Below are 13,881 nucleotides of genomic sequence, written 5' to 3' on the forward strand. Positions count from 1 at the left end.
CAGGACCGGGGTCAGAGGAGAGCGGGCGGGGTGGCCCAGGGGCCGGAAGTCGGCCTTCCGACTTCCTAAGTGTGACTGACGCCCGTTCCAGCCAATCCGCTGCCTGAAGGCGAGCCTCCCGGCCAGTGGCGATACATCATCCGGAGGACCGGACTCCAGCCCGCTGGGCCTGGAAGGCGGCTGGGGGGCGGGGCGTCACAGGGGCGGGCGCGTAGACCAATGGGCGGTGGGACCCCCCTCCCGGGGGCGGGCACTGGCTGACGCGGCGACGTCGACGCAGGTCGGCGCGTCCCGGCGGCCGAGGCGGCGGGGCGGGAGAGGGCGGCGGTGGCCAGCGCGGCAGAGGGTCGGCCGGGGCGCGGGGCCGCGGACGGTGCGGAGCGGGTGCGACTCGTGGCCCGCGGCGGGCGCGGGAGGCCGAGGCGGTGTTTCGGGGGCGCCGGGGGGACGTTCGGAGACCTCCTGGGATGAGCCGGCAGGAGAAGGGGCTGGGTCGGGGCTTGCGAGGGGCGTGGCCGCCTTGGAGACGCTCGAACCCGGACGTTAGGTCTTGGAGGGGCCTTGGAGGGGCCTGTGGAGGGGGCCATGGCGGTGTACCCTGGAGCGTGTCCGAAGGTTGGGAGAAAGACAGTGGAGGAGACTCTGAGATGTGGCCCTTTGCGGGTGGGGGAGACGGGGTGCGGGCCTCTGCAGGGGTGCCTTCGAGGAGCGGGGAAGCGGTTAGTGCTGTCGGGACGGCGGAGGTCAGGGGCAGGCGACCGTGGGTAGGGGGCTGGCCGCAGTTTGGAAGCCATTGTTCAATTCCCGAGGAATTCAGCACACCGCTGAGGAAGGTCTTAAGAGATCTGTGGAGGTCAGGGGTTTGTTGGGGGAATGGGTGAGGACAGGAGGGGTTAAGGTCGCAGATGGGCAGGGAGGTGGGGGGTGTTGGCACTGGAACGACTTAGCAGGTTGGACAGGCGTAAGGGAGCCCCGGGGTTTGGGGGTGTGCAGTGTGGGGGGAATTTGCAGGAATGTGGGGGGGGTGCTTTGGATGAGCAGGTTGGGAGAAGCCTAGGAGGGAGAGGCAGAGAAGGGCTGGGGCAGTGTGTGGGGAGCCAGAGGTGTGGGCCTGGGGGCAGTGTCGGGGCCAAGCCTGCACAGTGGGGCTTCCAGCGACCTTTTGGGTGGTGTGGTGTCCAAGTGAGGTAATGGGAAAGTACCCAGCCCGCCACATGCATGTGCCTTTTATGAGGAGCGTGGAACTTCGTTTGGGGGCACAGGGTGGGGGAGATTGCTCCATGTAGCTAAGAGTAATAGTTGGCGTCTCACTTCTTCCCTATTTCCCCTTTCTCCTCCAGGGTCACAGCTAGGGGACTCCCTGAGGTCCTGTCTCCAGCCTTGAGCGAGGGGAAGGCACCAGAAGGCAGACTGCCCACCATGTCAACGTTCAGGCAGGAAGACGTAGAAGACTACTATGAGATGGGGGAGGAGCTGGGCAGGTGAGCAGGGCCGGCCGGCCTCGGGGCATGGGAGAGGGGCACTGTGGGGTTTCCGGATAGTATCCCCCTCCTGTCCTTCATCCTCCTCTCGGAGGAGGAATGAGTCAGTGGCATGTGCTGGCCGAAGGAATTTAGGCTTTGGAGTCAGGTGGCCCTGTCCGCACATTCTTGTTCTGACCTTCTCTGTTGGGGAGAAATAGAATTGGAGCACCTACCAGTGTTCCTGCCGTGTGGCGTGAGAGCAGTAGGTGGTGGCAATGTTTGTTGGTAAAGGTCTGTCCCTCTATTTAATCCTCTCTTGAGGGAGATGATTGGTTTTCGTGCACGTTTGCAGGAGAGGCCTCCTGTCTGGGCCCACGTCCTTGCCAATTGTTTAGCATTCTTGTGGGAAAGAGCGGAGGTTTCCCGTTCCAGCCAGGCAGCTGATTTCCTGTCTGGAGGGGCCTGGGAGTGTCCCCTGAGAACACCGTGCCTCAGACTAGCCAGGCACCATCCGTCCCCACCCCCCCCCCAGCCTCAGACCTTATTTGGTGAGTTCGCTGCTGACCAGCCCCATGATGTCACCAAAAGGGAATGTAAATAACTGAATCGGGTCTCACGCCTTGGCTGAGAAAGTGTTTCAGGCTCATTTGGGATTCTGAAGTCCCTACTTTAGGAATTTCCTTAATAGAGTGGTAGAGAACGTAGGCCCCCCCCCCCCCCCCATCTCATCCTTTATTGTTGGAAATGTGTTAGGTCCTCCCGCTTAGGGCAGCTTGGCCAAAGTCAGCCAAATGTCCCATGTATATGCCCCTTCACCCACCTATTCCGCTGTTAGGAATTAATTCCACAGGAATATGTATGTGCAGACCCAGTGACCTAAGAACAGGGGTAGTCGCTGTAAGGATTTTACGGGAAGTTTCTTCAGTGGTCCAGCTCCACTGCCTCTGGAGCGTTACGCGCGGCCTGTAGAATGTTCGCCACCCAGAAGCGTACTGAAGGTTTGTAGTAGCTGGGTCAGTTTTAATAATTAATACATTTTATTTAACCCAATAGATTGAACTATTATCATTTTACTTGTAAGCGCGACAAAAATTACAGGTGAAAGATTTTACCACCGAAAGATTTTACCACCTTTTTTGGATATGAAGCCTTTGAAATCTGGTGTGTGATACACACTCCCAGCACATCTCAGTTCAGACTGGCGTGCGGGCCACCGCGTGGCCAGTGGCTGTCGTCTTGGGCGGCACGGCTCTAGCCGATGACCCCAAATGTGCTCGGAGATCCGTGAGGTGAAGGGTTAGAGGCACAGGATGCTGCGCACGCCGTGCCACAGTTTATATGAGTTATAGATGTCTTTTGGACATCCCAAGTTCTAGTCTGTCTTCTGTTACTTTGGTTCACCTACGAAAAGACCTACAAGGCAGGTGCACCTGCCCTCCCTGTTTTATAAAGAAGCGGAGGCCGAGAGGAGGGAAGCAGCTTGTCCCAGGCCACGCAGACTGGAAGTGGCCATGTGGGATTCCAGCCCTGAGACCAAGCCCTGCTGGTCCCAGAGCCCAGGTGTGCTGGAACCAGAGGTGGGCATTAGGCTTCTGCCTGCCCCCCTGGAAGAGGCCCAGTAGATGTCCCAGTGAGGCGGAGCCCTATGCATTGGGAAGGGCGTGCATCCTTGTGCCTGGACAGCATCCTCTGCCATGCTCGCTCTGCACCTTGGCAGATGCCTGCCGCAGAAGCTCTCAGTTTCAGAGGCAGGGGAATTAGCAGCCCGGCATCCTCGTGATGAGGACCACGAATAAAGCAGGGCCATGTTTTCTTGTCCCAGGGGGGATGGGGCTGCATGAACTGGAAGCAAGTGTCTTTGTGTGTGTGCTTGGGAGGGGTCGGGGGATTCTTTCTTCCTAGTTCACCTTCACACTGATAGTCTTGGGAAATAAATCACTCTGTGGGTTGACAACGTGGACTTCCGCTCTGGCTTCCACGTCATAGAGTGGTGCATGCACTTGTGTGGGCTTGGGCTGCCACAGCAAAGTACTGTGGACGGGGTGCCATGAGCAGCAGAGATTCATACTCTCCCGGGCCTAGAGGCGGGAGGTCCAAGATCAAGGTGTCTGCAGGGCTGGTTCCTCCTGAGGTGCCTCTCCTTGGCGTGCAGTTGATCATCTTCTCCCCATGGCCTCACAGGGCTGTCTGTCTGTGTCTATGTGTCCTTTTCTCCTATTAAAAGGACACCGGTCAGATTGGATTCATCCCACTCCTGTGAGCTCATTTTATTTTATTAATTTAAAGATTTTATTTATTTGAGAGAGAGCACACACAAGCAGTGGGGAGGGGCAGAGGGAGAAGCAGACTCCCCGCTGAGCAAGGAGCCCGATGCCAGACTTGATCCCAGGACGCTGACACTTAACCGACTGAGCCACCCAGGCACCCTGTGTAAGCTCATTTTAACTGAATCACGTCTTTAAGGCCCTGTCTCCGGATAGTCCCGCTCTGAGGTGCTGGGGGTTAGGACTTCAACAAGGATTTTTGAGGTACCCAGTTTAGCCTGTAATAGCATTTTTTTGCCTGTTCCCATGAGCCCTGTCTTACTCCTCTTCATTTGTTAGTTCACGTTAGAAAGAAGCAGGGGAAAACAATCTTTCTATCTGAAAACGAGGCCCCACGTCCAGCACTTAGCCCAGTGCCGCCGGCGTGGGGTGAACGTTCAGAATTTGATGTCATTCCCATTGGGGATTTGTCGTGGGACTTGCTTGGCTGGTGCAGGCAAAAGAGAGGGGAAGCATTTTGGGTGACGGGAGAGTTAGTGGAGACGTGGAGGGGGCAGGAGAATAGCGTCCCCTGAGGACCGTTGTGGCAGGTTCAGGAGGTAGGGGGGTGAGGCTTGACAAGGAGCACTGCCTTTCTCGGCTGACCTGTGCGCTTGGCTTTTGGATGAGTGTTTGAGTCTCCTGTCACCACCGTCACTGATCACCACAATTCAGTGGCCTAGAAGGACGTGCAATTATGTGAAAGGTCTGGGAGTCTGGAGTCTAAAACAGACCTGTAGGGCTGGTTCCCCCCAGGGCCCCAGGGAGACCCAACTCCTGCCTTTTCCTGGCCCGCGGCCCCCTCTCCATCCTCACCGCCAGCAGCGCGGGGTCTGCCCATCTCTGGGACTTCCACCTCTGCCTCCCTCTCCTGAGGACCTCGTGAGGATGCCGGCCTCCGGGAACCCAGGGTCACCCCCACCTCAGGGGCCTTGACTTGCTCCCACCTGCAAGGTCCCTTTTACCAGGAGTGGTGATCTGTTGACAGGTTCTGGGTTTCACCCGTGGGTGTCTTTGGCGGGGCCATCATTCAGCCCACTGTGTTAGTAGGCTGCCCACCTTGAATGTCCCCCATCTTCCGATTGAGCGTGGGTAGAACACATCTGTGCTGGCACCATGGGTTGGTCCACTTACTGCACAAACCCCGTTGGGTCCCTCGCTCGTCTGTGTGTCTCTGTTTCTAGGCTCGTTCTGCCTGGCCTGGCCTGCCTCTGTTGCCAGCTTTGGCGAGCCTACCTGCCTGTCCCCATCTCTGCTCTTCCTTCCTCGGAGCCCTCCCCCTCACCTCCCTGTCTCTTTTCTTTTGATCCCTGGTGGTGCCTTGACGTTTTCTTTCAGGAGCGTGTGCTTTGTCTTGCACTTGGTCCCCGCTTATGTGGAGTCAGCAAAGTACGGCCTGTGGGCACATCCGGCCCCAGCCTAGTGTGATCCTGCCTGCCTCTGAACCTGGAATGTTTTTTTATTTTTTTAAAAGGTTGTAAAAACACACAAGAATTATGACAGAAACCACATGGCCCATAAGGCTAAAAATATTTATTGTCTGGCTTTTTTCAGCCAGCTCTTGAGTTAAAGTAAGTTAATATAACTAAGTTCTTGGATAGCAAAATAATTTGGACATTGGACAGCTCCCTGGGGTACAGTAAATAGGATTTCTGTCTCTTTTAATAACTGCTCTCTTGAGATATAATCCACGTACTGTACAGTTCACCCATTTACAGTGTGCAAGTTAGTGATCTTTTAGTGTATTTACAGGGTTTTGCAGCTGTTACCCTAAATAATTCTAGAACATTCCATCACCCAAAAGCAATCCTGTCCCCATTAGCTGTCCCCATTACCTGTCACCTCCCCAGCCCTCCCCAGCCCTCGGCCCCCATGAGCCCCCTTCCTGTCCGTGGATGAGCCTGTTCTGGACATGTCACCCACGTGGACTCATACCCTGTGTGGCCTTCTGTGTCTGGTTCCCTCCCTGAGCGTCGTGGGCTCGGGGTCCGTCCCCGGGCCCACGCGTGTGGACGCCTGGCTCCGGTTCGCGGCCGATTGACATGCCCGTGCGTGGTGGACATGTATTCATCTGTCGATGGCCATTTGGTTGTTTCCCCCTTGAGGCTGCTGGGAATCGTGCTGACTGAGGATTTGCGTAGAACCCTCTCTGTGGATTTCTGTTGTCATTTCTCTTGGGCAGACATTGGAAGGAACTGCAGAGGTGCGTGGAAACTGTGTCTAAGCTCCCGTTTCCGTGGGTGCAGGCTCTGGCCCCTGTCCTCTCTGTCAGTTAGAAAATGTGTGTGTTCCTCTTACTTGACCAGTTGAATAAGAAGTTAGTGGCCTTTTAAGTTTTTTCTTAGGTTTTTAAAAATGACAAAATAGACTATGGAAAGTCAAATCAGTGTAGAATCACATCACATAAAAGATCCCCTCTGGGGCGCCTGGGTGGCTCAGTCGTTAAGCATCTGCCTTCGGCTCAGGTCATGATCCCAGGGTTCTGGGATCGAGTCCCACATCAGCTTCCTGCTTCTCCCTCTCCCACTCCTCCTGCTTGAGTTTCTGCTCTCGCTATCTCTCTCTCTGTGTCAAATAAATAAATAAAATGTTAAAAAAAAAAAAAGTAAAGACCCCTCTTGGCTGCCCCGCCCCTCAGCCCCCTCTTCTAACACGGGTGGCGAGCAGGGTGGACAGCTCTCAGGGCCTCCTGCCCGCTGTGCCCGAGGAAACACCTCTTGTCGGCTGCTTTCTCCTGGCTGCCTGGGACCCCACCGGCCCTGGGATGGACTCAGTTTCCTTTTGTAAACACTGAGCCACTTCCCTGCTCTCTGCCTGGCAGACCTGCCATGGCCACTTTGGACCCACCTAGCAGCTCACCTGCCACCTGGTGGGGCTGGGAGGTGCTGTCGCAGAAGCCCCGTCCCCTCCCCAGTCCCTCGCCGGGCCCCTGCTCACTCCTCTGTCCCCGCAGCGGCCAGTTTGCCATTGTGCGGAAATGCCGACAGAAGGGCACCGGGAAGGAGTATGCGGCCAAGTTCATCAAGAAGCGCCGTCTGTCGTCCAGCCGGCGGGGCGTCAGCCGGGAGGAGATCGAGAGGGAGGTGAACATCCTGCGGGAGATCCGGCACCCCAACATAATCACGCTACACGACATCTTCGAGAACAAGACGGACGTGGTGCTCATCCTAGAGCTGGTCTCGGGTGGGGAGCTCTTCGACTTCCTGGCGGAAAAGGAGTCGCTGACGGAGGACGAGGCCACTCAGTTCCTCAAGCAGATCCTGGATGGCGTCCACTACCTGCACTCCAAGCGCATCGCCCACTTTGACCTCAAGGTGGGCTCCAGCAGGGTGGCGGGTCCGGGGAGGGGGTCCAGCTCTTACAGCACAGAGTGCAGGCTGGTGACCTGTGGGGGCTTCCCAGGGGAGATCGGGGCTGTCTTGGGGATGCTGGGCCAGCAGAGCAACAGATCTGCTATACCCCCAGCCAGAAAACATCATGCTGCTGGACAAGAACGTGCCCAACCCACGGATCAAGCTCATCGACTTTGGTATCGCCCACAAGATTGAAGCAGGGAATGAGTTCAAGAATATCTTTGGCACCCCTGAATTCGTGGGTATGGCTCTGCATAGTGCCTTGGGGCTGGGGTTTGTGGGGCCATTGGAGGATCCCTGGCCTGTGGGGGCGCCTCGGGCCTGGCCCCTGGGCCTCTGGCCCACCCCCCTGATCTCCTCTCCCGAGTCCTGGTGTCGGCATGTGGAGGTCAGGCTACCCTGCCCCCCCGCGCCCCCCCCAGGTGGGCCCTGCTGCTCCCTGTGGCCGTATCCCCGTGCTTCCTCAGACGTACCAGCGTCCGACCCCACCCCTTGCGTCTCCCTGTCCCTGCAGCTCCGGAGATCGTCAACTATGAACCCCTGGGTCTGGAGGCGGACATGTGGTGAGTGGCGGGGAGTGGTGGGGCCAGGGCTGCCTGCCGCTGAGCTGAGCACACACACGCCTGGCATGTAGCCCCTTTGTTCCTCAGGGAGTCCCTCAGCCTGGGAGCTGCCAGGCCACAGCCTCAGGCTGGGATGTAGGCCATCCGCCTGGTTGTGGTGCTGTTGGGTGTGGGCAAGACAGACCACTGCCTTGGAACGGGGGTTGGCAAACGATGGCCCGCCAGCCAGAGCAGGTCCGTGAGCTCAGAATGGTTTTCTTGTTAAGGTGTTGTGACACACAAAACAGACAAGTAAGGGACAGAAACCGTGACCCAGAAAGCCTGAAACATTCGCTGTCTCACCCTTTGTAGGAAGAGTTTGTCAGCCCCGCTTGGAGCAAGGCAGGCACAGAGTCCCACATCTGCCCCAACCCCTCCCCTGCCCAGTTTGAGCCTTGAGGGGTGGGTGTGGCCAGATGAGCTTGGGTGCCCCGTCCTGAGACACCCAGAGCTGAGGGAGGAACGCCCTTAGTGGAGGCCGTGCAGACCCTGGAAGGAGGTCTGCAGACCCTGGGCTTCTGGCTTCCTCGTCTGGGCCAGGTAGAGATTCTGGGAATTGGGGTGCCACCCCCACTGCTGAGCTGACTGTTCCTCTCTTCTTGTGTGCTCTGTCCAGGAGCATCGGAGTCATCACCTACATCCTGTGAGTGCCTGGTTGGTGCTTCCTGCGTGTCCTGGGGCCCTGCTGGCTCAGGAAGGCTTTTGGGCAGGGACAGGGACCGTGGGCTCTGACCCGCCACAGTGCTCAGTGAACTTGGTGGGTGGGTGGATGGGTGGCTGGATGGTGGATGGATGGATGGACAGATGGTGGATGGGTGGGTGGGTGGGTGGGTAGGTGGTGGATGGGTGGATGGGTGGATGAGCAAATGAATGAATTTGTGTAGGAGGGAAAGGTGATTCCTGTCTCAGGCTCCTGGAGAGCCCTGCTCTGTGCGGAAGAGGTTTCCCTGACCTATTCCCTCAGGCGCCACGGTTGGACTGTTCCTCACCTCCATCCCTGTGTTAAGTAGGCCCCCACTGCTCTTTCTTCCCTTGTCAGGTGGCTTAGTGATCCACCCTGAAGGTTTATTTTTTTTAGATTTTTATTTATTTATTTGACAGAGACACAGCGAGAGAGGGAACACAAGCAGGGGGAGTGGGAGAGGGAGAAGCAGGCTTCCTGCTGAGCAGGGAGCCCGATGCGGGGCTCGATCCCAGGATCCTGGGATTGTGACCTGAGCCGAATACAACGCTTAACCCACTGAGCCACCCAGGCGCCCCACACCCTGAAGGTTTCTTAAGATGGTTTTTTTTTTTTAAGGTTTTATTTATTCATTTTTGGGGCGCCTGAGTGGCTCAGTCGTTAATCGTCTGCCTTAGGGTCCGGTCATGATCCCTGGGGTCCTGGGATCGAGCCTTGCATTGGGCTCCCTGCTTGGTGGGAAGCCTGCTTCTCCCTCTCCTACTCCCCCTGCTTATGTTACTTTTTTTGCTGTGTCTCTCTCTGTCAAATAAAGTCTTTAAAAAAAATTTTTTTTATTTATTCATTTTAGGGAGAGAGTGAGCACAAACAGGGATGGACAGAGGGAGAGGGAGAAGCAGACTCACGGCTGAGCAGGGAGCCTGACATGGGGCTCAATCCCAGGACCCTGGGATCATGACCTGAGCCAAAGGCAGACACTTAACTGACTGAGCCACTCAGGCGCCCTTTACCTCGATCTTTAAAAACAAAAACTAGGGGGTGCCTGGGTGGCTCAGTCGTTAAGCGTCTGCCTTTGGCTCCTGCTTCTCCCTCTCCCACTCCCCCTGCTTGTGTTCCTTTTCTCGCTGTGTCTTTGTCAAATAAATAAATAAAATCTTAAAAAAAATTAAAAACAAAATAAAAACAAAAACTAACTGAAAAATATTTAAAAACCCATCTTGGGGCACCCAGGACAGTGTCCCACAGCTTTAGTCGGTTCTGGTGCTCTCTGCCTGGAGGTGGCTCAGGGCTTGGTCCCACTTGAGCCGCCAGCCACGAGCCAGGTTGTTAGAGGCTCCCATGAGCCCCCTGGGCCTGGAGAGCCTGCCAGAGCAGCTCGCAGAACTCAGAACAGTGTGCTTACTGGTACCAGTTAGTTATGAAGGCCATAGATTCGGACCAGCGGCCAGATGAGGAGGCACGTAGGGCGAGGTCTGGGAGGGCTCCAAGCGCAGGAGCTCCTGTCCTTGTGGACTTGGAGGTATGCACTCTTCTCCACACGTGGAGGCATTCAGAATCCAGCCTGGAAACTTCAAGCCCTTTCATTGAGGGATTTCACGGAGGTTCCGTTGTGGAGGCCCGAGTGATTAAATTGTTGGTGACGAACTCAGTCTCCAGCCCCTCTTCTTGCCCCAGCGGATCCATCCTGCTAACCCCATGGCTGCTTCACCTGGCCCCCAGCCCCAGCCCGCGGTCATCTAGGGCCCTTCCAACGAAAAGTAGCCGCATTTGGGTAGACTCCGGTGTGGCTGAAAGGGGCTTGTGATGGATGGCAAAGGGCTCTTCTCATCTTATCACCTTGCAGCCACTTCACAAACCGAGGCTAGAGACCGAATATCATAACAGGTACTCCCACCTTCTTCGTTCTTAGTGTTTAGGAGAGTACGAGGCTTATGGGAGCTCTGTGCCTGAGGACGGGTGAGGACCAGAAGCGTATTTCTTATTATACGGCACGGTAGCTCACGCCCAGAGCCCCATGGGGTGGTGGGGTGGCCCCCCAGCACAGCTGCTCAGGACGCACACGATATCCTTGTGTCATCTCTGGTGACGTGCACCCTGCCCAGCTGGCATGGTGTTGGCCAGGACACCCTCGTGGGAAGTCACCAGCTTTTCCTCTGTATTCACTAAACGTTTGGGGCAGATGCTTCCAGCTTCCTTAGAGACACTTGCCCCCTCTTTAGTGCCAATCAGTGGCTGAGCATGATATCTTGGTGCTTCCTGGTGGGAGGCTGGGGGCCGGTTGGGGGCAGGTTCTGGGGGAATGCGGGTACGCGGGGGAGCCCAGGCCCCAGCATCCGCTTTCCTCTGTGTCCAGCCCCCGAGGTGACAGGGACCAAGTGCTGGGGACGCTGAGCCCTTTGTCCTCCTTCCAGTTTGAGCGGCGCCTCCCCGTTCCTGGGTGAGACCAAGCAGGAGACCCTGACCAACATCTCGGCCGTGAACTATGACTTTGACGAGGAATACTTCAGCAACACCAGCGAGCTGGCCAAGGACTTCATCCGCCGGCTGCTTGTCAAAGACCCCAAGTAGGAACACCGGGCTGGGCAGGGGGCTGGCAGGGAAGGCCTTCTGGCTCCCCGAGAGCGTGTCCCTCCATGCTGTCCCCTCCGCGTAACTGGGAGTTGGGGTCAGCGGTGGATGCTCAAGTTGGCTCCCGCTGTGAAGAGCTGTTAATTCCTTGCTGATGTTTAAGATAGTTTTCCTGTGAAATTCCAAATTCCTCAGGTACTTTTCCCAGGAAAATCTAAAACTTCTGGCATCACGGAGCCCTCATTCACAGAGAGGGGCTCCCGTTGCTGACAGTCGTCCCCTGGTGCGAGCCGCTCAATTCCTTCCACCTCTCTGGTCCCTCCTGTGGGCGCCGGAGTTGGCGAGACCCAGCGTTCAGTCTCGCCCCAGTTCGCAAAACCCCTCAGAAAGCATGGAAGACCCTGGGGCCTGCGCCCCCACTGGCCCCTTCATGGGCTCCTTGCTGGCTGAGCGGAGCATACGCTCTGGAGATCACAAGTAGTTTCAAGGGCATTTAAGGGACTTGCCCCCAGGCTGGAGGGGAGTCCCTGGGGGTCTGTGTGTAGGAGTCATCAGAGGTGGGGACGGAGAGCAGAGGTGCGGGGGAGAGCCTGGAAAATCCCTTCCCTGTTTGCTCGTCTCTCCGCCAGCCTCATGGGAGGATAGGCCACATGGCATGCATGGCACTAACCAGGGTGGGGGGCTCTTCCAGGAGAAGAATGACCATCGCCCAGAGCCTGGAGCACTCCTGGATCAAGGTGAGGTGGGTGGGGCAGCTCCCACTCAAGGACGGCAAGGGTGACACGGCCTCTGTCCAGGGAGGGCCCCCGGGGGAGTGGGCCTGGGTGGCAGAGGGCATGGGGTGTGCCCCGAGGTGGTGGTGGTCTCCCTGTGATGCCCGGCTGGCTCTTCAGCCGCTCTGCACGCAGCAGGGCTCCCTCCCACAGAAACTTCCAGAATGGGTGGCATCCCGGCCAGGAGCAGCAACCTTCTGTAAAGGGCCAGAGTCTGTGTTTTCTTCGCCGCCGTCTCTGGCGTGACTGCTGAGCTCTGCCCTCCTGGCAGGAGAGTGCCAGGGCCGTGTGCTAGTAGCCCGCCCCCTGCCTGCCCCCCGCTGAGGTCACGGGCCTGTGTCTGCAGGCGATCCGGCGGCGGAACGTGCGGCGTGAGGACAGCAGCCGGAAGCCCGAGCGGCGGCGCTTGAAGACGGCGCGTCTCAAGGAGTACACCATCAAGTCCCACTCGAGCATGCCCCCCAACAACACCTATGTCAACTTCGAGCGCTTCTCCAAGGTGCTGGAGGAGGTGGCGGCGGCGGAGGAGGGCCTGCGGGGCCTGGAGCACAGCCGGCGCCTCTTCCACGAGGACATCGAGGCGCTGACGGCCATCTACGAGGAGAAGGAGGCCTGGTACAGGGAGGAGAACGAGAGCATCGGCCAGGACCTGCGGCGGCTGCGGCAGGAGCTGCACAAGACCGAGGCGCTGCAGCGGCAGGCCCAGGAAGAGGCTAAGGGTGCCCTGCTGGGGGCCAGTGGGCTCAAGCGCCGCTTCAGCCGCCTCGAGAACCGCTACGAGGCCCTGGCGAAGCAGGTGGCCTCCGAGATGCGCTTTGTGCAGGATCTGGTGCGCGCCATGGAGCAGGAGAAGCTGCAGGGCGTGGAGTGCAGCCTCCGCTAGGGCTGCGGGGGGAAGGGGGGGCGGGGCGGAGGGCGCCCGCAGTGTGGGCCTCTGTCACCCCGGGCCAGCCCTGGGGGGTTCCTGAGCTGGGGGCCGAGGTGGGAGGGGTGTTGGGCTGGGACGTGCTCCATGGGGCTGGGAATTCGAGGCCACTTAGCTCCTCTGTCCCGCGGCCCTGGCAACTCGGGGGCTTCTGGGGCAGCGTCACCCAGGGGACTCTGGGCTCTGCGAGTGGTTGGCTGGCGGGGGGCGGCCTCTGTGTGCAGGGCCTGTGTCAGGGGCTTTGCCCAGGGCCCGGGGCTTGGAATCAGAGGGGCCTCACCTGCCTCTGCTGGACACCAGACAGGAGGCAGCTCCCCCGGGGTCCGCGGTGGAGGCGGTTTCTGACCCCGCTCTTTCCTTCCCCCATGCTCACTGCGCCCCCAGCCCTGAGCTGGCACCAGGGCCAGTGGAGGGGATGGCCCAGCCCTCGAGGTGTCGGTGTGGAGGCGCTGCGGAGGGTGTGTGTGGCCGGGCACCGCACCCTGATGCAGGAGCCCAGGGCGTCCCAGGTGCGGGGTGAGGCTCCTCTCTGGAGCTCCCACGGCCCGGTGCATGCCCATGACATGCCCAGCCCCCATCGCGCCCCAGCCGCATTCCCCGGTCCAGGGCTGCCTTTTGGACTGTCAGGGCTCGCGGTAGCCCCATTGGAGTCGTGGCCCCGGGAACGCTCTGCGAAGGCTCAGGGTCCCGAGTGCCCGTCCAGCCCCTGCGGCTCCGCGGGAGGAGAAAGCCCCGTTGCCCTGGACCGGACGGGTGGAGGGGTTGCCGCGGGCAGTGCTATCGTCCGCCACTAGGTGCCGCCCTTGATCAGGGTCGAGGGCCAGAGGAAGGGCCTAAGGTCTGGGCTTCACCAAGACGTGGGTCCCCGGCGGGTGGTGCCCTGCGCTGGTTCTTGGCTGTAGGTCGGGTTAAGAGAGTGACACCTGTGCAGGCCGTGGCCCGAGAGTTCCTGGGACAGAGGCAGGGAGGAACCAGGCAGGGGCACTGGCCAGGACCTCGGGATTGGCTGTGGGGTCTGGCCGGGCTGGCCTCCTGTGTGCCTAGGCCTGGCCCCAGGGCTGGGGTGAGCCACTGTGTACCCCTCCGCGAGCCCTGTTGTACCCATGTGCATGTGTCTGCTGCAAGCCTAAAGGAAATAAAGCCCCACTTCCCTGACACACGGCTCTCTGTGCACTCCGGCCCGGGCACCCACGGCCATGCCTCGCAGGCTCG

The 13,881-nt window shown here is 58.8% G+C and overlaps 1 protein-coding gene across 3 annotated transcripts; it reads left to right on the forward strand.

Moving 5' to 3' along the window:
• Positions 1 to 317: 317 nt before the first annotated feature.
• DAPK3 (death associated protein kinase 3) lies at positions 318 to 12,633 on the forward strand. 3 transcript variants are annotated; one of them, XM_021705260.1, is made up of 9 exons: positions 318 to 384; positions 1,341 to 1,481; positions 6,720 to 7,080; positions 7,232 to 7,361; positions 7,634 to 7,682; positions 8,338 to 8,364; positions 10,815 to 10,967; positions 11,663 to 11,708; positions 12,091 to 12,633. In XM_021705260.1, the coding sequence occupies exons 2-9, from the start codon at positions 1,420 to 1,422 to the stop codon at positions 12,625 to 12,627; spliced, it is 1,365 nt and encodes a 454-aa protein (XP_021560935.1). In that variant the 5' UTR covers positions 318 to 384; positions 1,341 to 1,419; the 3' UTR covers positions 12,628 to 12,633. The 3 variants fall into 3 exon arrangements, with proteins under 3 accessions (XP_021560935.1, XP_021560936.1, XP_021560937.1); XM_021705261.1 differs by having other exon boundaries at positions 322 to 373; XM_021705262.1 differs by lacking the exon at positions 318 to 384 and adding an exon at positions 758 to 853.
• Positions 12,634 to 13,881: the final 1,248 nt, after the last annotated feature.

Source organism: Neomonachus schauinslandi, chromosome 1 (genome assembly GCF_002201575.2).
Source record: "Neomonachus schauinslandi chromosome 1, ASM220157v2, whole genome shotgun sequence".
NCBI classification, from domain to species: Eukaryota; Metazoa; Chordata; class Mammalia; order Carnivora; family Phocidae; genus Neomonachus; species Neomonachus schauinslandi.

What these genes read in the sequence shown, in the direction of transcription:
- DAPK3 (XM_021705260.1), top strand. Translation starts at nt 1,420, where the DNA reads ATGTCAACGTTCAGGCAGGAAGACGTAGAAGACTACTATGAGATGGGG. An exon ending in TCGCCCACTTTGACCTCAAG is followed by an intron (nt 7,081 to 7,231) that starts GTGGGCTCCAGC and finishes CTATACCCCCAG; the next exon opens with CCAGAAAACATCATGCTGCT. An exon ending in TGGAGCACTCCTGGATCAAG is followed by an intron (nt 11,709 to 12,090) that starts GTGAGGTGGGTG and finishes CTGTGTCTGCAG; the next exon opens with GCGATCCGGCGGCGGAACGT.